The following is a 26,444-nucleotide window of genomic DNA, read 5'->3' as shown; positions in this document are numbered from 1 at the left end:
AAAAAAAAAAAAAAAAAAAGAAACAAAGTGAGATAATAGTAAAAGGGAGTAGACAGATTTTATTCAGTAATAACTACTGTATTAGAGAACAGAATACGGTGTAAACTGAGCTCCACTTTGGGAAACAAAAATCAGGAGTTGTTGAAAGTGGTGGGGTGTACTAAAGGAGACACTGAAAGGTGTTAAGGGGGAGTTTGGTCCCTGTGACTAAGGCATCAGGTTTTTTTTTTTACTAATTGATATTTATCCAGAGTAGAAACAAACTTCTTGTATCTTTATGACTGAGACAGTTGTGAAAGTTGGAGCAAGACAGCCACCAAAGTTAGGCCCTTACACTCCCATAGGAACTAAGAGGTTGGAGCAAGAGCTGGCTCTCTGAATGTTTGCATTTCAAACTCAGCTCTGAGGAGACAGCTCTTGGTGGTAGATTTACATCTCAAAGGGGCAGAGAAATGATTTATAATTGCAACCTTTCTAAAGTAACTGCTTCAAGAGGGGGCTTAAGGACCTATCACTAGTTTCAGGTTTGGGCTGGAACAGTATGTTTTCAGAACAGCATTGAGCTTTCTCAAGCAGGGTTTTTTGTTTTTTGTTTTTTTTTTGAGATGGAGTCTTGCTCTGTCGCCTAGGCTAGAGTGCAGCGGCATGATCTCGGCTCACAGCAATCTCTGCCTCCCGGGTTCAAACAATTCTCCTGCCTCAGCCTCCTGACTAGGTGGGATTACAGGAGTGTGCCACCATGCCCAGCTAATTTTTGCGTTTTTAGTAGAGATGGGGTTTCACCATGCTGGTCAGGCTGGAGTTGAACTCCTGACCTCAAGTGATCCACCTGCCTTGGCCACGCAAAGTGCTGGGATTACAGGCGTGAGCCACACTGCCCAGCTTACATCTGAATTTCATTCCAGGATTAAGTGTCTGATTCACCTAAACATATCGGAATGAAAGCCCTCTTATGGTTTTTACTTATTAAGTTTACCCAGAACGAATTCAAATTTAAAAACCATAAAACTCTTTTGAATTCATTAAATCTGAATGGTTAATGGTTTTCATCTCATCAAAATGCACTAAAAATAACACAAGTAATGATATTATTATATATAGAAGCTAATGTTTATTGAACGTAACAGTATATTCCATGTAGTTTCCCATAATTTTTTCATGTACTAACCCATGTAATTCTTCTTTTGTTTTTTAGAGAGCTGAAGTGATTTTACCTTTATTTCCTTCACTTTAAGCCAATCATGAAATTTCAGTGATTTCTGGGGTGAGGGCAGAAGGTGGTATTACAAATCATCGGGGCTGTGGCCCAGTTGCCTCACGGAGGTGCAGGTAGGCTGGGCCCTCACTAGGGCAACTGGAGGAGCACGGACTGCCCCACTGGCAGGCAGATGATGTTCCAAGAGCGTGAGAGCTGGTATGCAATGTCTTCCACAGTTTCCAGCTTGCACAGCTTGCTCAGGCCGTCCCCTGCAGTGGCCAGTGAGTTGGTGATCAGCTCAGCTGCCTTGGAGTCACCCTCAGCAGAGATGATGGCCGTCTTTTTCTGCTGCTTAGCCTTCACCACAAATCTGGCGCTCTCTGCCTCCTGCTGGGCCATCTGTTTGGCTTCCACTGCTCCTATTAACTCCTTCCCGAAGGTCAGATATGTCAAAGACATGTTGTCCAGGATGAGCCCAAAGGTGGCTGCTCACTCCATAAGGTCGTTGCTCACCTGGCTGGAGACCAGCTCTCTCTGGGTGATTAGTTCTCCAGCATCAAAGCAAGCCAGCAGTGACTTGAGGATCTCAGTGGTAATGAACGGCAGCACAGGCTCATCATAGTCCTCTCCAAGGCTGGTGAAGATGAGAGGATGCTGGCTAGCGATGGGCTGGAAGAGGATGCGCAGTGTGATGCTGACATTCTGTAAATCTTTGCTACCAGTGATGAATGGCGCATTATGTGGTTGAGAGCAGCAGTCAAAGATAATTGGTTTTTGTACCCATGGGATGAGAAAGTGAGTCCCTTCCCCTACCACAACGTTCTGTACTCCACGGAATTGGTCAAAGATGACAGCTCTGTGCCCAGCATCCACATTATATAAGGCAGAATTCACCATGCCTCCTGCAACAGCTAAGGCCAGGCCAAACTTGCCCATGGACTCAAAACACTTTGGCAGCCATGTTTTCTTCTGCGGGACCCTCTCACACCTGCTTCCACTCTGACTTTCACATCTAACTCATGTAATTCTAACAGCACTATACTGTAGGTACTACTATCACCATTTATATATGATCCCCGGAAGGGATAAGTATCTTCCCCCATATCATCCCAGCTATAAGAAGTGGACATCGATCATGAGCATTAAATATGCAGAATGGCTAAATAGCCTTTCCCATCATCGCTTATATCGACAGAGGTTTCCTGTTTAATGACTTTTCCCAGGTTTAACAATAAATGATTGTTGCTGCAAGATGTTTACATGCAAGTATAAAGAATGGTTTCCTGCATTCTCTCAGTTTTCTTCTACTATGATTATTTTGGCAATCCAAAACTAGAGGAATGTCAGAAAAAGTTTTCTTATGTTATTAAAAAAATACATAATAAATTCTCTGAATCTGAGTTAGCACAGTTCTTACCAAAGAAACTGCGTATTTACATTTTGAAAAGTTCACACCAATACAAATTGATGCCTAACAAAAACTGAACTGTATCTCAAAGCCATTCCACATTGTCTTCAAATTGTACAGTGGGATAAATCAATTGACAGAATGTGCTTTCTTTACTACCTGTATATGCCATAGTTTCTCTATCAAATATGAATTCTCTGATGTACTTCAAGGATGGATCTAAGCCTAAAGGACCTTCTGCATTTATTACATTTAAAGGGTTTCTCACCAGTATGAACTCTATGATGTATACTAAGTTCATGGCTACTATTAAAAGCTTTCCCACACTCTTCACACATATAGGGATTTCCATCAGCATGAACCCTTTCATGTCTAAGAAGATATGAGGCACAGCGAAATGCCTTCCCACATCTTTTACATTCATAGGGTTTATCACTGGTATGAATTCTCTCATGAATAATAAGATGTGAAGCATGACTAAAAGTTTCCCCACATTCTTTACATTCATAGGACTTTTCACCAGCATGAGTTCGGTCATGATATATGAGGCTTGTGGCATGACGAAAGGCCTTGCCACATTCCTTACATTCGTAGGGTTTCTCAGCACTATGAATATTCTGATGGGCTTTAAGTACAGAAATGAACCTAAAAGACTTCCCACATTTGTTGCATTCAAAGGGTTTCTTACCACTATGAATACTCAGATGCTGAGTAAGTTGTCCAGATACACTAAAGGCCTTCCCACATTCCTTACATTCATAAGGTTTCTCACCAGTGTGAACTCTGCGATGTATGGTGAGTTTATGGCTATAACTGAAACCCTTCCCACACTCTTGACATATATAGGGTTTCTCTCCTGTATGAATTCTCTCATGTATGACAAGATATGAGGCACAACGAAAGGACTTCCCGCATTCTTTACATTCAAAGGGTTTGTAACCAGTATGAATTCTGTTATGATGGGCAAGGTGTGCACGCTGACTGAAGGCCTTCCCACATTCCTTACATTTGTAGGGTTTCTCACCTGTATGAATATTTTGATGTATTTTAAGGGATGAATTCAGCCTAAAGGACTTCCCACATTTGTTACATTCAAAGGGTTTCTTACCACTATGAATACCCTGATGTCGAGTAAGTCGTCCATACACACTAAAGGCTTTCCCACATTCCTCACACTTATAAGGTTTCTCAACACTTTCAAATGTATGAGGTGCAGTAAGTTGATGGCCACTACTAAAAGCCTCCCCATTGTCTTTACATTCATAAGGTTTCTCCCCAGAATAAATTCTCTGATGCATAGTAAGTTGATACCTACATGTAAAGCCCTTACCGCATTCCTTGCATTCATAGGGTTTTTCTCCAGTATGAATTCTTTTATGACCTACAAGGTGGGAAAACTGACGAAAGGCCTTTCCACATTCCTTACATTCATGTGGCTTCTCTCCAGTATGAATACTCTGATGTACTTTCAGGCCTGCTTTGAGCCTAAAGGACTTCCCACATTTGTTACATTCAAAGGGCTTCTCACCAGTGTGAATACTCTGATGTCGACTAAGTCGTCCATACACACTAAAGGCTTTGCCACATTCCTTACATTCGTAGGGTTTCTCACCGTAATGAAATCTGTGATGTACAGTAAGTTGACGGCTAGTCCTAAAAGCTTCCCCACACTCTTTACATTTATAGGGTTTCTCAACATGAACCTTCCCATGTTGAGCAAGGTTTGCAGGATAACTGAAGACTTTCCCACATTCTTCACATTCATAAGGTTTCTCACGAGCATGAATTTTCTGATGCTCTCTAAGGTCTGTAAGATGGCTAAATGCCTTCCCAAACTCTTCACATTGATCAGGTTCCTCACTAGTATGAATTCTTTGATGTACTATGAGTTCTGTAAGATGACTAAAGGCCTTCTGACATTCCTTACACTCGTATGGTTTCTGTCCATTATGAATTCTCTGATGGAGAGTAACAGATGAGTGTTTCCTATAAAGGTGCATTTTCCCATCGCTGATTATTTCACACCTTGAATCCAAATCTAGAAGACATATAATAAAAACATTTTGTTTATTGGATGAGAAAATGTCAATGTATTGTAGAATTAAGAGAAATTCTCACCTATTACAGATGCCGAGAACTCAAAAATACAGCTATAAAATATAAAAAATGAAAGGAGAGCTCAAAAAATGAGTTTCTACAGGAGGAGTGCAACCTTACACATACATGCACCCATACACAAAGACACACACACACAGCCCTGTTTTGTAGTGTTTGCCAAGATCTCTGGTATAAATATTCCCACTGAGGGCAATTTCAAGCTGTCAATTTAATGCAGATTTATTAACACATATGCATAACTGGCTCTAGAATGACAGAACTGACCAGCTGTACCACACCCCCTCTGTATAAATTTATATCATATGCTAAGAAAACAGGCAAATATTGATATGGAAATAGAAGAGTAAAATGGAAGAATTCCAGCAGATTGAACATCTGTAGGATCAGAAGTAATAAAAAAAAGTCAGGGTGAGATAACTAAATAAAAACTCAGTATCTTATTTAATATATAGAGAAAAGAAGTATACATGGTCATACATAGAAAGGAATAAACTACAGTTGTGGGAACACCCATCTTTCAGGGAAGACTGTAACTGAAGAATGATCAGGTTTACAACATATGTAGATGTGATATACATGGAAATTATAAAGGGTAAACAAATCATGGTGGAGAAAATGGGTACACATCATAATCATGGGCATTCAGTATCAGCAGGCAGGGAATTCAAAGACTGAATATTTATCTCAATAAAAAGGAAAGAAAATAAGTTAAAGATCACTATCCAACATTTAGGAATTTAAAAGCAAGGTACAGGAAAGTAGAAAAATAAAGATAAAAGCAGAATGTGATGGGTTAGGAAACAGAATAGTGTCAACACCTAAATCAAAGACATGGTGTTTACAAAAATCATTGGGTGAAATATGAGCTAAAGCAACCAAAAAATAATAAAAATAAAAATAAGAAGGGAAAATAAGAAACAGAGATTTTATTTAAATTATAAGAGTATATATACATATCTTGAAAGTATTAAAAACAATGAATAATTTTGTAGGAATATTCCTCAGAGGTGACCCTAAAAGTGAAAAGTCTAAACAGTCAATTGCCATGGATGAAATACAAAAAGCTGCTAAAAAGACAGTTATAATGAGCACATTTTACCACCTATCTTGTAATTTCTCAATATCTAAATTTTAAAATTATGCACATAAGATATTGCAGAGAAACAAACAATTCAGGAAGGGAACAGGTAACATGAACCCGAAAATAATATAAAAGAAAAGAACGGAAGTCTTCAAAGACTTAGAGTTGTGAGTAAACAAAACAATAAAAATAGTAGTGTTGAATATGAATTCTAAATTTCTCTTCAAAACATTAATATATCAGTATGTTCAATTCTTTGCCTTCTACATTTAAACTTCCTCGTAAAGCAACCTTTTTCGATTACCTACTCCACCCTAAATCATTCTGATCACCTGCTCCACCCTAACTCATTCCTGTTATGGGCTATACCGGCTCTGCCCTGACACCTGCCAAAGCGCTCACTCCGTCATTCTCTTTAAATTAGCCAATCAGAATTAGTTTAGCCTGTGCGGTCTAACCCTAACCAATAGGGGAAGGACACAGCAGCAGGGGCCATGTGCCTCAGGGATAAGAACCCCTTCCCCTCCCTTGTCCAAATGTGCACCCACCATTGCTCCATCGGTGAGAGCGCACCCTTCTATACAAGTACCTTGTCTTGCCGAGAATTAAAAAAAAAGAAAATTTTATATTTGAGTGCTATTTCTTTTGCGACATTGAAACTTTATTTATAACAGTAGCATACAAAGGTTTGGAGCCAGGCTCAATGGCTGATGCCTGTCATGCTAGCTTAGAAAAACACACTGGAAATGACAGACAACATAGGAGCTATAACCACGAGTGGGGAGACAGAAAAGGATGAAAATGCAAATTATACAACTGAAACATATAATCACTAAGGGTCAGTAAACTTGATTGATCAACAGAAATTATTCAACCTGAAATGGAGAGAGAAAAATGGTTTAAAAAATTTTAGCCGGGTGTGGTGGCTCATGCCTGTAATCCCAGCACTTTGGGAGGCTGACGCAGGTGGATCACCTGATGTCAGGAGTTCGAGACCAGCCTGGCCAACATAGTGAAATCCTATCTCTACTAAACATACAAAAAATTAGCTGGGCATGGTGGCAGGCACCTATAATCCCAGCTACTGGGGAGGCTGAGGCAGAGAATTCCTTGAACCTGGGAGGCGGAGGTTGCAGTGAGCCAAGATTGTACCATTGCACTCCAGCCTGGGCAACAAGAGTGAAACTCCATCTCAGAAATAAAAAATTAAAAAAAAAAGAAGAAGAAGAAGAAAACATTTGTAAAGAGCTGTGGGAATAAATCAAAAGATATGGTTGAAATTATAAACTGAAAAAACAAAGATTTTGGCAGGAAAAATATCTCAGGAAATAGCGATTGAAAACAACCCAAATTTAGTGAAAGAAATTTGTAGAATTAAGATGCTCATTTAATGCCAAGTAAGATACATTACATTTACTGATAAAAGCAAATTAAAATACTTTGTTGCCATCAGACTTACTATACAAAAAATGCTAACAAGTTATTTAGGCCCAAAGAAAATAATACCAAAGAGAAATCTGAATCTTCAGAATATAAGAAAAGCATCACTAATGATGATATAAATACCTAAAATCATTTTTTGCTCCTTAAGTTCTTTAATATGACTGTCAAAAGCAAAACTAATAACACTGCCTAGTGAGGTTTACAACATATGAAGATGTGATATACATGGAAATTATAACGTGAAGGGTAAGATGGATATAAACCTATAAAAACACAAGGTTTATACATTTGTTGAGAAGGAACAACTCTATCTAGATGGTGAAACATGATGTTTATTGTATACTATAATCCCTATAACACTCACTAAAATAAATTACTCAAGGAGATACAACCCAAAAGTCAACAGGTAAATTTATTTATTTATTTAAAAAAATTTTATTATTATTATTATTTTTTGAGATGGCGTTTCACTCTTGTTGCTCAGCGATCTCAGCTCACCATAACCTCCGCCTCCCAGGTTCAAGCAATTCTCCTGCCTCAGCATCCCGAGTACCTGGGATTACAGGCATGCACCACCACGCCTGGCTAATTTTGTATTTTTAGTATAGACGGGGTTTCTCCATGTTGAGGCTGGTCTCGAACTCCTGACCTCAGGTGATCCGCCTGCCTCGGCCTCCCAAAGTGCTGGGATTACAGGCGTGAGCCACTGAGCCCGGCCAATAGGTAAATTTAAATAAATAGCAAAAAACAAACAAACAAAAATTGAAATAATCAAAACTACAAAAGGAATGGACAGAGAAACTAAATAGAGAAAAAAAGTAAAGTAGTAGACCTAAATGTAATCATGTTAATAATTACATAAAATGTATAGGGTCAAAACACTTTAAGAGGCAAAGATGAACATAGTGAATGACCCATCATCTCAAAACCATCAGGATGGCTACTGGTTAAAAAACAAAAAAACAAAACAACAACAACAACAAAAAACAGAAAATAACTAATGTTGAAGAGAATGCAGAGAAATTGGAACCCTTGTGCACTATGTAATGGCTACAAGGAACATACTTTAAAGACACAAAATATTAAAAGTAAAAGGATAGAATCAATATAACAAGCCAAACAAATGGTGGGCTATGTTAATATCAGACAACATAGATTTCAGGACAAAGGAAAATAGGAAGATTCAAGAAGGTGCATGTCATAACATAAAAGGGATCAGTCTATCAAGAAAACATAAAATTCCCAACCACTTATGCACCTGATAACACTCTCAAAGTATATAAAACAAAAACTGATTGAAATGCAATGAAAAATAGGTAACAATAAAACATAACTGCAAATTGGTCAGGCGCAGTGGCTCACGCCTGTAATCCCATCAATTTGGGAGGCCGAGGTGGGCGGATCATGAGGTCATGAGATTGAGACCAGCCTGGCCAAAATAGTGAAACCTCGTCTCTAATAAAAATACAAAAATTAGCTGGGTGTGTTGGTGCACGTCTGTAGTCCCAGCTACTCAGAGGCTGAAGCACGAGAATCACTTGAACCCAGAAGCAGGAGAATCGCTTGAACCCAGAAGCAGGAGAATCACTTGAACTCCGGAGGCAGAGGTCGCAGTGAGCTGAGACCACACCATTGCACTCCAACCTGGGTGACAGAGTGAGGCTCTGTCTCAAAAAAAAAAAAAAAGAAAAGAAAAAGAAAAAGAAAAAATATAACTGGAAATGGAAATATTTTTCTAGAAACAATTCCCAGAACAAGTACACAAAAACATGGTAAAGATATACAAGATTTGCACAGTATCAACCAAGAAACTACATGAGATATTGACAGAACATCCACCCAACACCAACATATACAATATTCTCAAGCACATGTGGAATATTTGCCAAGAGGGCCCATACAGTACATAAAACAAATCTCAATTATTATTTAAAATAATTCAAGTCATAAAAAGCATGTTCTCTGATCACAACGGTGCTAATTATAAATCACTAACCAACAATGAAACATCCTTAACTGTTTGGAAAACAAACCAACACACCTCTAAATAAACCACAGGTCAAAGAAGAAATCAAGAAGGAAATCAGAAAGCAATATGAACTGAATCAAAATGGAAACACAATGTATCAAATTTTATGGAATACTAACTAATAAAGAACCACCTAGGGGAAATTTACAACACTAACATCTATGTTAGTATAAAAAAACAACAAAAAAAGACTTCAGTTGGCCGGGCACGGTGGCTCACGCCTGTAATCCCAGCACTTTGGGAGGCCGAGGTGGGCGGATCACGAGGTCAGGAGATCAAGACCATCTGGGCTAACACGGTAAAAGCCCATCTCTACTAAAAATACAAAACATTAGCTGGTGGCGGGCGCCTGTAGTCCCAGCTATTCAAGAGGCTGAGGCAGGCAAATGGCATGAACCCGGGAGGCGGAGCTTGCAGTGAGCCAAGATCCCGCCACTGCACTCCAGTCTGGGCGAGAGAGCGAGACTCTGTCTCAAAAAAAGAAAAAAACAAAAACAAACAAACAAAAAAACACCTCATCTTCACCTCAATAGAAAAAGACGAGCAAATCAAACCCAAAGCAAGAAGAATAAAAATAATAATCATCAGAAAAAGTAAAATAGAAAATTGAAAATCAATAAAAAAAAAAATCAATGAAACCAAAAGCCGATTCTTTGAAAAGATCAATTAAGTTGATAAACCTCCACCCAAAGGAGAGAAAGGGAGAGAAGGCATAAATGACCCATTTCAGGAATAAAAAAGGGATTATCACTATAAATCATAAAGTATTATGAACCCCATGCCAATAAATTTGATAACTTAGATGAAATGAACAAATTCCTTGAAAGACACAGACCACCAAAGCTTGACTAAGAAGTAGATAAAGCGATGAACACTACCATCCAGTAAATAATTTAAGCTGGTCAGGCCCTTCAGAAAACAGTTTGCCAGGGTCGGGCATGGTGGCTCACGCCCCAGCACTTTGGGAAGCTGAGGCAGGCAGATCATCTGAGGTCAGGAGTTTGAAACCAGCCTGGCCAACATGGTGAGACCCTCTCTCTACTAAAAATACAAAAATTAGCTGGGCATGGTGGCGGGCGCTTATAGTCGCAGCTGCTCAGGAGACTGAGGCAGGAGAATCACTTCAACTTGGGAGGCAGAGGTTGCAGTGAGCCGAGATTGCACCACTGCACTCTAGCCTGGGCAAGACAGCAAGACTCTGTCATCCCCCCCCCCAAAAAAACTTAGATGAATGTTCAACTTCCAAGAAAAATACAAACCACCAATTTTTAGTTAAGAAACTGAAAATCTGAAAAAGAAAAATAAATCTATATTTCTTTCTCTTCCTTTCTCGAAATCTCTCCTCCACATCTGCTCCCTTCTTTCTCCCTTGTGTTCTCATAAAGTAATTAAATCAATAACCCAAACACTTTGTATAAAAACAGGTTGAGGCCGGCGCGGTGGCTCACGCCTGTAATCCCAGCACTTTGGGAGGCCGAGGCGGGCGGATCACAAGGTTAGGAGATCGAGACCATGGTGAAACCCCCTCTCTACTAAAAATAGAAAAAATTAGCCGGGCGCAGTGGCGGGCGCCTGTAGTCCCAGCTCCTCGGGAGGCTGAGGCAGGAGAATGGCGTGAACCCGGGAGGCGGAGCTTGCAGTGAGCCGAGATTGCGCCACTGCACTCCAGCCTGGGGGACAGAGCGAGACTCCGGCTCAAAAAAAAAAAAAAAAAAACAGGTTGAGGCCGGGCGCGGTGGCTCACGCCTGTAATCCCAGCACTTTGGGAGGCCGAGGCGGGCGGATCACAAGGTCAGGAGATCGAGACCATGGTGAAACCCCGTCTCTACTAAAAAATAGAAAAAAATTAGCCGAGCGCAGTGGCGGGCGCCTGTAGTCCCAGCTACTCGGGAGGCTGAGGTAGGAGAATGGCGTGAACCCGGGAGGCGGAGCTTGCAGTGAGCCGAGATTGCGCCACTGCACTCCGGCCTGGGCGACAGAGCGAGACTCCGTCTCAAAAAAAAAAAAAAAAAAAAAAAACAGGTTGATGGGCCAGGCGCGGTGGCTCAGGCCTGTAATCCCAGCACTTTAGGGGGCCGAGGTGGGCAGATCACCTGAGGTCAGGAATTTGAGACCAGCCTGGCCAACATGGTGAAACCCCGTCTCTACTAAAAATACAAAAATTAGCTGGGCAGCACACCCATAGTTCCAGCTACTTGGGAGGCTGAGGCAGGAGAACTGCTTGAACCCAGGAGGCGGGGGTTGCAGTAAGCCACGATCACGCCACTGCTCTCCAGCCTGGGCAACAGAGTGAGACTCTGTCTCTAAATAAATAAATAAGTTAATTTATTAATTCACAGTTAGGTGATTCCAAAATCTCTGCCTTATCTGGGTCTGGTTTCAATCCTTTTTTTTTTTTTTTAATGATGTTTACTTATTTTCAGCATGCCTTGTAATTTTTGTTAGAAAAAGCTGGACATGGCCGGGTGCGGTAGCTCATGCCTGTAATCCCAGCACTTTGGGAGGCTGAGGCAGGCGGATCACTTGAGGTCAGGAGTTTGAGACCAGCTTGACCAATATGGTGAATCCCCACCTCTACAAAAAATATATATATATTATATATAAATTAGCCAGGCATGGTGGCAGGCGCCTGTAATTCCAGCTGCTCGAGAGGCTGAGGCAGGAGAATTGCTTGAACCCAGGAGGTGGAGATTGCAGCGAGCCGAAATCCCTCCACTTTTCTCCAGCCTGGGTGGCAGAGCAAGACTCCGTCTGGAAAGACAGAAAGGGAAGGGAAGGGAAGGGGAAGGGAAGGGGAAAGGGAAGGGGAAAGGGGAAGGGAAAGGGGAAGAGAAGTGGAAGGGAAAAGGAAGGGGAAGGGAAGGGCAAGGAAAGGGGAAGGGTAGGGTAAGGTGAAGGGAAAGGGAAAGAGAAAGGGAAAGAGAAAGGGAAAGGAAAGGAAAGAGAAAGGAAAGAGGAAGGAAAGAGAAAGGAAAGGAAAGTGGGGAGGGGGGAGGGAAAAAGAAAAGAAAAAAGAAAGAAATAGCTGGCCGCGATGTGTCCCGTAATAGGAACTGAGGTGAATACACCTTCAGCATAAAGTTTGAGGTTTGTCTGCCTGGGAGTTAGGCCGTGTTCACTGTGTGCTGTAGCTGTTTGTGTTACAGTTTCAATTCTTCCAGTTTTTATTTATGTCTTCTCTTTTGTCTTTGGGTTTCCCTAGCAATTCTTTCTTAAATGGAGACTGTCTTGCAGGTCTCAGTTGGAATCCACAATTTTTATTCTGTAGCTCTGTTGATAAGGAGATAAGGTATTGCAGAGGGGACGCTTTCTGTAATCTTATGATTAGCACTCTCTTCCCCACCGTGGCCAGACGGCTCAGGTTGTAACCTTGACAAGAATTTCTTAATTTTTTTTTTTTTTTTGAGACAGGGTCCCACTCTGTCATCCAGGTTGGAATGTGATGTTGTGATCTCGGCTCACTGCAGCCTCTGCTTCCGAGGCTCAAGTAATCCTTCCACCTTAGCCTCCCAAGTAACTGGGATTATAGGCAGTGCCACCACACCTAGCTAATTTTTCATATTTTTTGTAGAGACAGGGTTTTGCCATGTTGGCCAGGGTGGTCTTGAACTCCTGTCTTCAAGTGATCTGCCTGCCTCCGCCTACCAAAGTGCTGGGATTATAGGTGTGAGCCAGAGAGCCTGGCCAAAATTCACTTTTCTTGATATACAGTTCTATGAGATTTGAAAAACGCACATAGTTGTTCATAACCACAGTGAGGATATAGAACAGGCCGGGCGAGGTGGCTTGCACTTGTAATACTGGCACTTTGGGAGGCTGAGACGGGTCACTTGAGCCCAGAAATTCCAGAGCAGCCTGGGCAACATAGTGAGACCCTGTCTCTACAAAAATACAAAAATTAGCTGGGTGTGGTGGCACACACCTGTGGTCCCAGATATTGCAGAGGATAAGACTGTGCCACTGCACTCCTGCTCTGGGTGACAGAGTGAGACCTTATCTCAAAAAAAAAAAAGAAAAAAAAGGTTGGGCAGGGGATATAGAACAATTCTGGGCCAGGCATGGTAGCTCACACCTACCATCCCAGCACTTTGGGAGTCTAAGGCAGGAAGAACACTTGAGCCCAGGAGTTCGAGAACAGTCTGGGCGATGTAGGGAGACCTCATCTCTAAAGAAAAAAAAATGACCAGATGTGGTGGCATGCACTTGTGGTCCTAGCTACTGTGGAGGATCACCTCAGGTGATCTGCCCGCCTCGGCCTCCCAAAGTGCTGGGATTACAAGCGTGAGCCGCTGCGCTGGGCCTTCATTGGCTATTTCATGCTGAGATATCCATTTCTTCTCCACATCAGAAGCCTCCTTGCTGAGGAGGGAACTTTATGACTAATGTTTCAAGGATGCGTTTACCAAATGAGATGACCACTTCCACGAGGGCTATTTACATACAAAAATGGCTGCCCCTGCCTGACTTCCTCTTACCTGTACATTCTCCTCTTGTTTCTTCCCCCACAATCATCCATGGCTCTTTTCCTTGCTCCAATAAGGTGATTAAATCTGGCTTAGACATGGAATGTCCTGCTTACAAAGAAAAGAAGTGCCACAAAATACAGAAATCAAATTTGAAGGTCAAATTTAAAATTACAATTGCAAAAAATGAAAGGTCAAAGTGATACAGAATAAGATTTTAGAGAAGAGTGAGAGAAATAAGAAAAAGATCACCCAGGGAGAGTCAATCTTTTTGTTTGCTGGTTTTCAAAAAATCTCGCTCTGTCACCCAGGCTGGAGTGCAATGGTGCGATCTTGGCACACTGCAACCTCCGCCTCCCAGGTTAAAGTGATTCTCCTGCCTCAGTCTCCTGAGCAGCTGGGATTACAGGCATGCGCCACCACACCTGGCTAATTTTTGTATTTTTAGTAGAAATGGGGTTTCACCATGTTGGCCAGGCTGGTTTCGAACTCCTGACCTCGTGATCTGCCCATCTTGGACTCCCAAAGCGCTGGGATTACAGGCATGAGCCACCATGACTGGCCTCAAAAGAAATTTAAACGTATATGTCCTCTAACTGCAGTAAGCAAGCATAAAGTGGTTGAAAACACATACTCTAAGGCCGGGCGCGGTGGCGCAAGCCTGTAATCCCAGCACTTTGGGAGGCCGAGACGGGCGGATCACGAGGTCAGGAGATCGAGACCATCCTGGCTAACTAACACGGTGAAACCCCGTCTCTACTAAAAAAAAATACAAAAAACTAGCCGGGCGAGGTGGCGGCGCCTGTAGTCCCAGCTACTCGGGAGGCTGAGGCAGGAGAATGGCGTGAACCCGGGGGGCGGAGCTTGCAGTGAGCCGAGATCGCGCCACTGCACTCCAACCTGGGCGGCAGAGCGAGACTCCGTCTCCAAAAAAAAAAAAAAAAAAAAAAAAAACACATACTCTAAAGCCTGGGATTGGCTGGGTGTGGTGGCTCATGCCTATAACTCCAGCACTCTGGAAGGCTGATGTGGATGGATCACCTGAGGTCAGGAGTTGGAGACCAGCCTGGCCAATATGGCAAAACCATCTCTACTAAAAATACAAAAATTAGCTGTGGGTGTGGTGGTAGTGCCTGTAATCCCAGCTACTAGGGAGGGTGAGGCAGGAGAATCACTTTAACCCAGGAGGTGGAGGTTGCAGTGAGCTAAGATCACACCACTGCACTCCAGCCTGGGTGACAGAAGACTCCATCTCAAAAAAAAAAAAAAAAAAAAGAAAAAAAAAAAAAACAGCCTGGGATCAATTCCTGACTCTGTCACTTTCCAGCTGTGTGTGATCTTGGGCAAGTTACTTACACTGCTGTGCTCAGTATTCTCACTTATAAAATTGGGAAAATAGTAAGGCTGTTGGGAGTATTAAATTACTTGATATATGAGTAAAGTACTTAGAAAAATGTCTGTGTGGAAATCACAATGCTAGCTGTTCACATTACGCTACTGCAGTTATTTTACTAAGAGTATACAAGAAGAGATATCTATAGCATATTCATCCCATTTTACACGTAATTTTCATGGATTGTAAGTTTCAACTATAAATCAAATAAATTCTGTCTCAGGAAATGGACTGTTTTCTCCTCAGTTTTAAGTAAGTTTAATTTATCCAATCCACCACTCTATGACTATATGAACAGGCTATCTCTTTTGATAATAATAGCAATTCAGCACCTTCTGTCAAATTAATATCGCTGCAAATGGATCAGATAATAAAATGGAGCACTAAAGCAATTCTGTACACAAAATAAATAAGAAACCTGAACGCCCTGACAATGGTTCTACAATGAACATCAGAAAATTCTAAGCTAAACCACTGGTTCAACCCACTTTCTGGGTTAAAGAGACAAATAAAAGAAATATCAGAGGGAGGAGTGAATGTCACCGAAAGATACGAGAAGATGAAAGTGTTGAAAGGAGCTGCCATTGCTGACTCAAAGCTGAAACCACCTCAATAGAAATAGAGAAAACAAATTTAGTTTCTTAAAAGGCAGCCCTGAAAATCACAACAGAAAAAGAATGTATTCTACAGAACAGATGATTCTAAATTATTCTAAATCATTGCAGGTTGATAAACATACCCAGTGAGACTAAGTTATCGTAATTCTCCATCATCACCTCCTGGTACAAGGTCTTCTGAACCAGGTTGAGATATTCCCACTCCTGATGAGAGAAGTCTATGGCCACATCCCCGAATGTTATCGATTCCTGAAACAGCAAATCGAAACAGCAAACCCACGTATTACTGGGGAAATTAAAGAAAAGACTTAAAAAATGGAATAGAGGGGCCGGGCGCAGTGGTTCACGCCTGTAATCCCAGCACTCTGGGAGGCCGAGGCGGGCAGATCATGAGGTCAAGAGATTGAGACCATCATGGCCAACATGGTGAAACCCCGTCTCTACTAAAATACAAAAAATTACCCAGGCGTTGTGGTGCATGCCTGCAGTCCCAACTACTCGGGAGGCTGAGATAGGGGAATCACTTAAACCTGGGAGGTGGAGGTTGCAGTGAGCCGAGATCAGGCCACTGTACTCCAGCCTGGGAAACAGAGCGAGACTCCGTCTCAAAAAAATTAAAAGAAAATGGAGTGCATGGCCAGGCGCGGTGGCTCACGCCTGTAATTCCAGAACTTTGGGAGGCTGAGGCGGGTGGATCACCTGAGGTTGGGAGTTCAAGACCAGACTGACCAAGATGGAGAAATCCCGTCTCTACTAAAAAAACCACAAAATTAGCCAGCATGGTGGAACATGCCTGTAATCCCAGCTACTCAGGAGGCTGAGGCAGGAGAATCGCTTGAACCTGGGAGGCAGAGGTTGCGGTGAGCTGAGAATGTGCCATTGCACTCCAGCCTGGGCAACAAGAGTGAAACTCCGTCTCAAAAAAAAGAAAAAAGAAAAGAAAAACGAAAATGGAGTGGAGGAGATGAAGGACTGCATTGCAGCAGAAGAGCAAGATAACCAGCACACAGACCAGAAATATATGCTATCAGGGAAGGGAAAGAAGTAGAATTTATGCATATTTTTGAAGAAGCTTGAAACACAGACAAAACTTTCTGCCTGTTCTGGGACACTTCTTAGGTATCTGACCCTTTTGAAAATGACAAAATAATGTTTTTCTATTAAACTAAATCATTATTATGCACATAACGCCCTGGTGGTATCTGCCTCATAAATTCTCAATCAATGTATGTTAACTGAGGAATATTTTGACTTGGAAGAGAACTTAAATTTTTAATTAAGAGATGTTTTATGCAAAATATGGTACAGATTCTCAATTTTAGAAAACTAGGTTTCCTGTGACCTCGTGGGGCAACAGTAGTGCATCTGACTCGCGTGTCTGACTCCAGAAAACTAGGTTTCCTTAAAATTAATAATCTCTTCAAGCATCAAGTACTTCATTACGTCAAATCTCACCATGAGCATTTTTGTTTTGACAAAGGATTTTATCATGACATCATTATTTTATGGTATTTGTTTTTCAGGACTTTTTATCCAGATCCACGACTTCTGTGTTTACAAGTTCCAATCCAATAGACTAATCACACGAAGCATGAGATTTTATCCTACCTGAAGATTTGGATCCTTCAGTGCCAATTTCCACCTTATCTAGCTGAAAAACTCAAATGTCTGGAAAATTTCAAAGACTTCCCATGGATGGTCAAATGGAACTGTGGTCTCAATTGCAACAAATGACAAAACCGACCTGAAACGCGTATATCTGTACTCAAAGAACTTGACTCCTTTCCTCTGTATCACTGCCCAAAATAGAAGAATGGGCACCTAGAGGACATTGAGTAATTTGGTCAATAACAACACGAACGCTAGTGAATTTGCAGTGGCCCACCTAGCGAGGATGCTGGGTGACGTGGTACATATTTTACGGGAAGAATGAGAACTGGGGATTAGGTTAACTGAGCACCCTCTCACGAAGGTAACTTCAGGAAAAATGATGAAAAGACGTACATGACCTAAAAAATCACACACACACATCAACATGGCGAGAAATATCAACTTACACAGGCCATGGTTTGAGACTGGCAAGAGTTGATCAGTCCTCAGGGTTTCTCTACCAGAAGAGCAAAGTCAAAAAACCAAGACCTGAAAGAAGAGAAGACCTTGAGACCAGCTGTGCTTCAGTGTTCCCCATAGGACTCAAGGTAATAGTGCTGTTTTCCTCTTCCATTCCAAGTTCCAAACTACCTCCTCTTACATACAATTTGGGAAGATTAAGATTCTGGATAAACCCATTTCCTCCCTGACTACCCAAGGGTCTCACCTACACAGAGTTATACATCAGAAACATACTGTCATGGAAACCAGACCCAGATAATTCAGTGGGAAATGTTCTGGCCAATGTATGATGTTGGTGAGGCAGATGTGGACCTCAGATTAGGCAGCTCTGTCTTGCTTTGAGCAGATCTACCTCTTTCCATTCCCTCCTTTAAAGGTAAAAACAGGGCACATCATCCATATCAGAACCTCTTTTTAGTCTTGAAATTGGGTGAAATTGGTCAAGATATTGGAGACAGATAGTGACTGTTCAGCGTTCTGAGCCTAGCAAAGCTTCCTAGTTAAATATATAACAGACTATCACTGTCCTAGAATACAAAGTAGTCATTAAATGTGAAATTGAGAAAAATTCAAGGACATGAAAAATATCAGAAACAATGTCAACAGAAAGATCACACTGACCAATACATTTGTTTTTGTAAAATATATAAATACATATCCATCAATACAGAGAGAAAGGCTGACAGACAGATAATCATAAAATAGGCAAAGTGGCATGCACCTGTAGTCCCAGCTACCCGGGAGGCTGAGGCGAGAGGATCACTTGAGCCCAGGAGTTCAAGGTTGCAGTGAACCATGATTGTGCTACTGAACTCCAGCCCGGGTGACAGAGCGAGACTCTGTCTCCAAGAAACCAAAAAGTGCTTATAGTTATAGTGCTTATATCTCACTTTGTATTCCATTTTGGCTCAATACATGAAACAACTAAATAAAGCTAAAGGAAAAGTAAATAAACCTTTGCTTAGCAACTTCCCAAAATCGGAGTTTGATAAACAGCATTCCTTATACTTTTGTGTGCTCTTGATTTTTTCATTATTAATGTTTCCTTCGTAATTATTGTAAGCATGGACATATTAACTTGAAACGTGTATGTGTTTCCAATTTGTTAAGGTGGGAATTTCAACAAAATTATGTTTTCTCTAAATTTAAAATCATTTTACTGAATGGCTTATCTTCTGTGGGTTTTTTTGGGTCGCCAAACCTAAACTCACTTCATCACTGGTTCTTAGATATGTTAGAATTGTGTCTCCAACAGCATGGGGATCTGTCCCTGAGTAATCTTCTCTGTGAATGGATGATGGCCTCAATACAGTTTTACTTCAGGTCTTCTTAACAGAAGGGTTTATTTTTTTCCTAAATCTGGCAGGTAGGTCAGGATATCCTCCAGATAGCTGCTGAATTTCCTCATGCAATTAATTTTGCTTTCCATCCAATATCAATACAGTGAAAACTACAAGGTTTAAAAGATATAGCATAAACCTGTTTATCACCATACACAGCCCACAGACTCAGTATAATTTGTTCATAGCCTGACTATTGCTATAGTCAGACTGATGTCTCTGTTATGTGACATCACCACGTAGGTCACCTAAATCTCTCCAAATGGACTCTATCACATACTGCCTTAAACTTCCTCCTATTCAGATTTGACTTGCCTTCATAGATTATATTTCAAAGGAAGCAACTCTTTATCTTTTAAGTGATTGTCCCATTTCAAATACTGCAATTTTCAAGTGTGGCATACTAGAAGCACTTAATAAAAGTCTGATTTTTTTTTTTTTTTTTTTTTTTTTTTTGAGACAAAGTTTTGCTCTTTTGCCCAGGCTGGAGTGTAGTAGCGTGATCTTGACTCACTGCAACCTCCGCCTTCCGGTTTCAAGCAGTTCTCCTGCCTCAGCCTCCAGAGTAGCTAGCTGGGATTACAGGCGCCCACCACCACGTCCAACTAATTTTTGTATTTTTAGTAGAAACGGGGTTATCACCATGTTGGCCAGGCTTGTCTCGAACTCCTGACCTCACAATCTGCCCGCCTCAGCCTCCCGAAGTGCTAGGATTATAGGCGTCAGCCACTGTGCCCGGCCCAAAAGTAAGATTTTTTTTTTTTACCACAAAATTCACTTGTAGGAATTTCTAAAAGGAAATAACTATAGAAGTATACAACCAATATGTACAATACATTCATCAAAGATAATTTTTGACTATTGAAATTAAAAATACAAACATTAAAACACAGTAGAGAGTAGTTTAAACATATTATTCTCCCGACTATGGTAACAACCTATGCCATTATTAGTAAGATTGATTTTAAATCATAAATCAAAGGAAAATAGTACCAAGGATGAGTTACTAAATAAGACAGATTTAAAAACGTATGCACTCTGTCTCTACTAAAAATTAAAAAAAAAAAAAAAAAATAGCCGGGCATGGTGGCAGGCGTCTGTAATCCCAGCTACTTGGGAGGCTGAGGCACAACAATCGCCTGAACCAGGAGACACAGGTTGCAGTGAGCCGAGATGATGCTACTGCACTCCAGCCTGGGTGACAGAGTGAGACCCTGTCTCAAAAACAAACAAACAAAAAGCAAACAACAACAAAAAGTATACACAAATTAGTTACCTGGTATCCCGGTAAAATTAGGAAGACGGGCTGTCTTCTCACTCTCAAAAGTGATACCGAGTTGTGCCCTATGAGAGATGCTAACATCTCAGTGCCTGTTTCCCCATCAGCAAATAAGGGATAGGGTGGCCGGGCGCGGTGGCTCACGCCTATAATCCCATCACTTTGGGAGGCCGAGGTGGGCAGATCACGAGGTCAGGAGATCAAGACCATCGTGGCTAACATGGTGAAACCCCATCTCTACTAAAAATACAAAAAATTAGCCAGGCGTGGTGGTGGGCACCTATAGTCCCAGCTACTCGGGAGGCTGAGGCAGGAGAATTGCGGAACCCGGGAGGCGGAGGTTGCTGTGAGCTGAGATCGCGCCATTGTACTCCAGCCTGGGCCACAGACTGAAACTCCAACTGAAAAAAAAAAAAAAAATTTGTTTTAAAGATGATCAGGTTAAGTAAGGAGAAAATGCCCCTTTCCTCAGTCCCCAGCAGGTACAGAAAACAAGATACCACTCAGCCTCACATAAATTCAAAGAACTGGATCTAATAAAGTACTAGGTCAAGAATATTAAGGAGAATGAATCTTATTTTCCTGCCAAATACAAACATTTATGTAAGTATTTGTAAATATTACAATACCTATTTATTATTATTACTGAACTATCTTCGGAAATATTACCATACTTGCAAGACATCTGGAAATCACAGATTACCATGCTTTTTTCTGCAGTAACTTTGTATAAATTACTAATTCTCAGAGGATGTCTTACTTCATAATTCGTGCCCTGTTAAGTTTTAAATTGCATTTTTAATACCTAAAAGGTGTAAAAACTTGGATTGTTTTTCACCTCTGAAGGAGGTCCCTGGTAGCTCGCTCTCCTCTTAATATGCAGGGATATATGAAATCCCATGTCAAAAGACTCAGTTACAACACACTGACTTACAGACCTAATGGGCTTTATTTGTGATTCATGAAAGGGGTAGCCTCCATAAGAGCTCCTACTGAGCAATGGAGAAACAGTGGATTTTGTAAGGTGGGAACAAATAAGAGAACTATAGAAAAAAAAATTGGTGACCATCAGGCTACTTCAGTTTACTTTTTTCTGCAAGGGTTAAAGCGGAGGTCATTTCCTTATTATGCTGACTCAGGTAGGCTGGAATCTCCTGTTTTCAGGAAAAACTGATCTGTTTGGCACTCTACCTGTTCCCTTAAAGTTTCAGTTTTGTAATGTGGCTTTTAGTATGAGTAACTTCATTTTGGTTTAGTCTGGTCTGTTGGAGCCTAGTGCAGGAGCTCAGTCCAAAGTAATGGTGTCTCATCATACTGGTTTTATATCCACGGTTGGGTTAGATTCCTTTTTCTAACTAAAATTGGAGTCTTTGTCTATTTCATTAATTCTCTTCTGTAAAGACAAAACCACACACAAGTGCTCACGCATGAAAACTGAAAACATATACACCCACATTTTTAAAGTGATTATCTCTGGGCAGGGAGGTTTGGGTTATTCTAACTTTCTTCTTCGAAACTATCTTAGGGAATGAAATTTTTGTGATGAACCTTCCTTAATTCCATCATCATAAATATAACTTCAAGATATTTCAAAGCAGTAATAAACTATTTCTAGAAGTATCATTACGGGGAGAGGGTGCATGTGTCATAAAAGAAATCTAAATATTAGGCCTAGAATGAAAAATCAGTGTGCCTAAAACATGTAACACTTTGTCTTCTTGAACAGCCTTTAGCTGTGTTTCTTCTACATAACTAGAAACAATTCACTACAAAGATTCTTTCCTAAATGGACAGGGAAATGTCTTCTGCACGTTTAATGGGAACAGGTACACAGAATAGGTCAAGTAATTTGGGGCACACATTATATGCTCAATAAATGTGGCCACAACCCTTCCATTCTTCTCTGAAAAACCAATTAAATAATCATTTTGGATACAATCCTTGCAAAAATTTTGCAAAATTCCATTTTTTAAAAATGAGCTGCATGTATAGTTTAACATTTTGAGAACTGTGATCCATCACTGTAAGTCTAAACAGTGTTAAACATTAGATCACAGCTATTTTTCCTGTGACAGATTCTTTACAAACATAAATCTTATTATCTGTATAATATCCGATCCCATGGATGTTGTATAATTTTCTTAACCATTCCTATAATCTTGATCAATAGTTTTCTGCAAAACCATTCAAAGGTATAAAACTCCTTGATTCCAGATCTAAAACTCAAGTCTAAATAATCTGGATTATGGACATCCTTGAAAAATGCAAATTAACAAACATGTGCAGCAATTCTTTAGAGAATTTCAGGGGGTTTGTGATGTCCCTTATGCCCATAAGGGCACTGGTCTACAGACAGTACACCAATAACTGAGAATTCCTGTTTTGGAAAACTTAAATTCTGGCTCACTTCCTTCACAACACGGTTAAGTTCATATTCTTGTTGCTTTTGATCTACAGAAATCCAAAACGGAATATCCAAAATTGCCTCATAATACTTAGCGCTTACGTTTCCCCCCTCCAAGACTACAGGCGCATAATTTCATACACATAACCAGAAGGAAGTATGTTGGATGGAATCTGCAATCATCCTTCACTGCAGGTTCTTAGGGTCAGAATTCAAGAAGGCGGTGTCTGTTAAACATGTAAATGAAACTCCAAGAACCGGGAGATGGGGGCGGAGTAACAACCCTTTTCAGGAGGGAATCCTACACTCGAAACTGACAAACTCTGCCAAACTTTAGTCAGGCTATTACATCTTCAGCTAGGTCCATCTGTACACTTCACTGTAAAATCTGGCTATAGCAAAGAACTATTCTAAGTCAGTTTAGCAAGACCCCTTCGCCTCTGTATCTTCATCCTCCACCGTCCCCCAGGTGATAAAGTCTTATCACCCAGGTCTCTCTCTCTCCAGAAATAATCCTTTTAGCTGCGTTTAGTCAGAATCTTCCTTAACCCAGACATTTCCTCTTAGTAATTTCTCATCCAGTGATCCCTAACCTTCTTGGCTATAAATTCCCACTTGTTCATGCTGAATTCGGACTTGAGCTCAGTGTTTCTTACCCACTGCAAAATCCCACAGCCGGGGTCCCAATACCTACCACGATGGTCCTGAATAAAGGCTTCTTTGCATGCTTTAACAAGTGTCACCGAATAATTTTTTATTTAACAGAATCTATCATACCTGTCTTAAGGGCAGTTACTTCTCTAAGCTTCCCATCCTATCTGCTTCTTCTCACTGGAAATCTTCATCTAAGACTCAGTATCTGATTTCCCACTGGGACCATTTCTCTGTTGTAGTCGTACTAGGCTGAGAAGAAGGCACAGGAAGCAGCAGGGAACCTGGAGCCAAGAGTCAGCAGACCCCACAGAACCCTGCGAAGCACGCTTTGCAAAGGACACGCACGGCATGTCCAGGTAACACAAGGTCGACCACGCACCCCTCACAGTCCCACAACTGCACCCACGTCACACAGGCACGCGGGTCCTGTCGCCGCTGCGCGGTCTCTCACGCTCCCCGCCTGTCTCCTAGAGACGGGCCCCTCCTCCGCATCTCCAGCACCCTAGGGCCTGAGGAGGCGGGACACTCGCCCGGCCCGCGCCTGGGGCCTCCGTGCTCTGAGCGCCTCCTGCAGCCCTACTCTCACCGCCACGCAGGGTCCCACGCGGGCGGCGGGCTGGGGCTGCAGAGGCTCCCGCAGTGACCTGCGCCGCCTTCTTCAGGTAAAACCAAGTCTCGCGCAGCGCAGAGCCAGAGGTCCCGGAACCGGAGCCAAGGGTCCGAGTTTTCTCCGTTGCCTGTGGAATATGTAGTCCAGGCCAGAACTGTCAGGACTGCAGGCACGGGTGAGAAGTGGGGTCCAGAGTCCTAAAAACCTACGAGAAATACGGCGGTGACCACTGGGATGGCGCGCCCCTCCCAACGCCCGAGCCCCGGAGACTTCTGGGAGTGGCCGCCTTGCCTAGGAGTGCGCATGCGCATATCGGCTGCTACTGGGGACCCTGACATGCGTTCTCAGGGCCAGAAGAAGGCGAGTCTCAGTGGAAAGCGATCCAGGTAGCCTCGGAAGGGATCACCTGCTGGAGGGGTGTAAGCTCCTCAGGGTGGGGCGCCGAAACCGTCATGGCCCCTGAGATGGCGCCGGCCTCCTTGGTAACACTTGGGACCGGGACTTTTAATACCACTCGACAGGCCCAGGTTGTCTCATCAAGTGCTAGGTAAATGGACTCACGTCCTATACGAGGATTTGAAGTTCCATTACATTTTTCAATACATGACATTATTATGTTCTTCATCTTTGGACACGAATACATTTGACTAAAAACTTGACTAAAAAATCATCTGAAGAAATAACTGCTAAATAGTTTTATTATTTTTGTTCTGGGATAGGCTTCTTAAACATAAAATAAGAAATTAAAAAAATTGTTTTGAATCTTCATGTAATACTTTGTAAATCTTGATAGTTACTTATAAGCATCCAAAATTTCCAAATGGTAAACAATGAATATAAGAAAAATTTTTAGGTAAGTAAATTTGGGGGAAATATTTACAACAGCTAAAACGGACAAATAGATAATAGTCCAGATTTCCTGTTTTTTTGGCTTAATAAAATATTGTTGAATACAGGCCGGGCACGGTGGCTCACGCATTTAATCCCAGCATTTTCGGAGGCCAAGGCAGGAGGATCAGTTGAGGCCAGAAGTTCAAGACCAGCTTAAGAAACATAGTGAGACACCCCTCTTCTCCTCCCCAGCTCTACCAAAAACAAACGTTAGCCTGGTGTGGTGGCACACGCCTGTGGTCCCAGCTACTCCAAAGGCAAAGGTAGGAGGATCAGTTGGGCCTGGGAGTTCAGGCTTCAGTGAGGTATGATAGTGCTGCCGCACTCTAGCCTGAGCAACAGAGCAAGACCTTGTCTCAAAAAAATGAATAAATAAAATTAATTTTAAAATGAAAAATATTTGTCTGTACTCTAAGAGGAAAAGGAACAAAAACTAAAAATTCGCCATTCAAAAATACAAATAGTCAAGGAAAAAAAAAACTATTAAAGTTACAATCTAAGAACTTATTGATCACTTATTTCCTCTCTTAATTAGTTCTTGGATTTGTTGTTCCTGAATCTCCTGAGTAATCCCTCAGAAATACCACACATAGATCAATGGATTAAATTGACTCCACATATTATTTTCTTTTTCTTTTTTTTCTTTTTTTTTTGAGATGGAGTTTTGCTCTGGCGTGATCTTGGCTCACCGCAACCTCCACCTCCCAGGTTCAAGTGATTCTCCTGCCTCAGCCTCCTGAGTAGCTGGAATTACAGGCAGGTGCCACCACGCCTGGCTAATTTTGTATTTTTAGTAGAGACGGGGTTTTACCATGTTGGTCAGGATGGTCTTGAACTCCCGACATCAGGTGATCCTCCCACCTCGGCCTCCCAAAGTGCTGGGATTGTAGGTGTGAGCCACCGTGTCCGGTTCCACATGTTATTTTCAACAAGGATACCAAGGCAATTTAAGGAAGGGAAGAGTAGTCTTTTCAACAAAGACCGGAACTAGAGATGCACACAGAAAATAATGAATTGAGTTCCCTGCCTCTCGCAATCTACAAAATCAACTCAAAATGGATCAAACACCTAAGTGTAAGCGTAAAGACTTAAAACGGTAGAACGTTTAGAAGGAAATGTAGGCGTAGATCTTCTGGACTCTATAGTCAGCAATTGTTTCTTAACTGTGACATCAGAATCACAAGCAACAACATCAAAAAAGGAAATTGGACATAAATTGTAAAACATTGTGCTTCAAAATCCACCAAGAATGTGAGAAGCTACCCAAAGAATGAGAAAAATCGTTTGTAAACTATGTATTCAATAAGGGATTTGTATCTAGAATATACAAAGAAGTCTTGCAACTCAATAATAAAAAGCCCAACAAAAATGGGCAAAGTAACTGAGTATTTCTCAAAAAAAAAA

At 41.5% G+C, this 26,444-nt stretch overlaps 1 protein-coding gene and 1 pseudogene across 4 annotated transcripts; both read right to left on the bottom strand.

The window, feature by feature from the left end:
• Positions 1 to 1,345: 1,345 nt before the first annotated feature.
• Positions 1,346 to 1,982, bottom strand: LOC103235494 (prohibitin 1 pseudogene; annotated as a pseudogene).
• Positions 1,954 to 26,374, bottom strand: ZNF607 (zinc finger protein 607). 4 transcript variants are annotated; one of them, XM_007996632.3, is made up of 5 exons: positions 23,663 to 26,374; positions 17,808 to 17,889; positions 15,873 to 15,999; positions 13,753 to 13,851; positions 1,954 to 4,644 (listed from the first exon to the last, which is right to left on the bottom strand). In XM_007996632.3, the coding sequence occupies exons 2-5, from the start codon at positions 17,814 to 17,816 to the stop codon at positions 2,789 to 2,791; spliced, it is 2,091 nt and encodes a 696-aa protein (XP_007994823.3). In that variant the 5' UTR covers positions 17,817 to 17,889; positions 23,663 to 26,374; the 3' UTR covers positions 1,954 to 2,788. The 4 variants fall into 4 exon arrangements, with proteins under 4 accessions (XP_007994823.3, XP_007994826.3, XP_007994822.3 ...); XM_007996635.3 differs by having other exon boundaries at positions 13,753 to 13,848; XM_007996631.3 differs by lacking the exon at positions 23,663 to 26,374 and adding an exon at positions 20,479 to 20,719.
• Positions 26,375 to 26,444: the final 70 nt, after the last annotated feature.

Source organism: Chlorocebus sabaeus, chromosome 6, assembly GCF_047675955.1.
Source record: "Chlorocebus sabaeus isolate Y175 chromosome 6, mChlSab1.0.hap1, whole genome shotgun sequence".
Classification (NCBI taxonomy): Eukaryota; Metazoa; Chordata; class Mammalia; order Primates; family Cercopithecidae; genus Chlorocebus; species Chlorocebus sabaeus.
The sequence above is the reverse complement of the archived record's forward strand: the minus strand, read 5'-3'. Positions and strand labels throughout refer to the sequence as shown.

What these genes read in the sequence shown, in the direction of transcription:
- ZNF607 (XM_007996632.3), bottom strand. An exon ending in CGATAACTTAGTCTCACTGG is followed by an intron (nt 13,852 to 15,872) that starts GTATGTTTATCA and finishes TTTCTTTGTAAG; the next exon opens with CAGGACATTCCATGTCTAAG. An exon ending in AACAAGAGGAGAATGTACAG is followed by an intron (nt 4,645 to 13,752) that starts GTAAGAGGAAGT and finishes TATGTCTTCTAG; the next exon opens with ATTTGGATTCAAGGTGTGAA.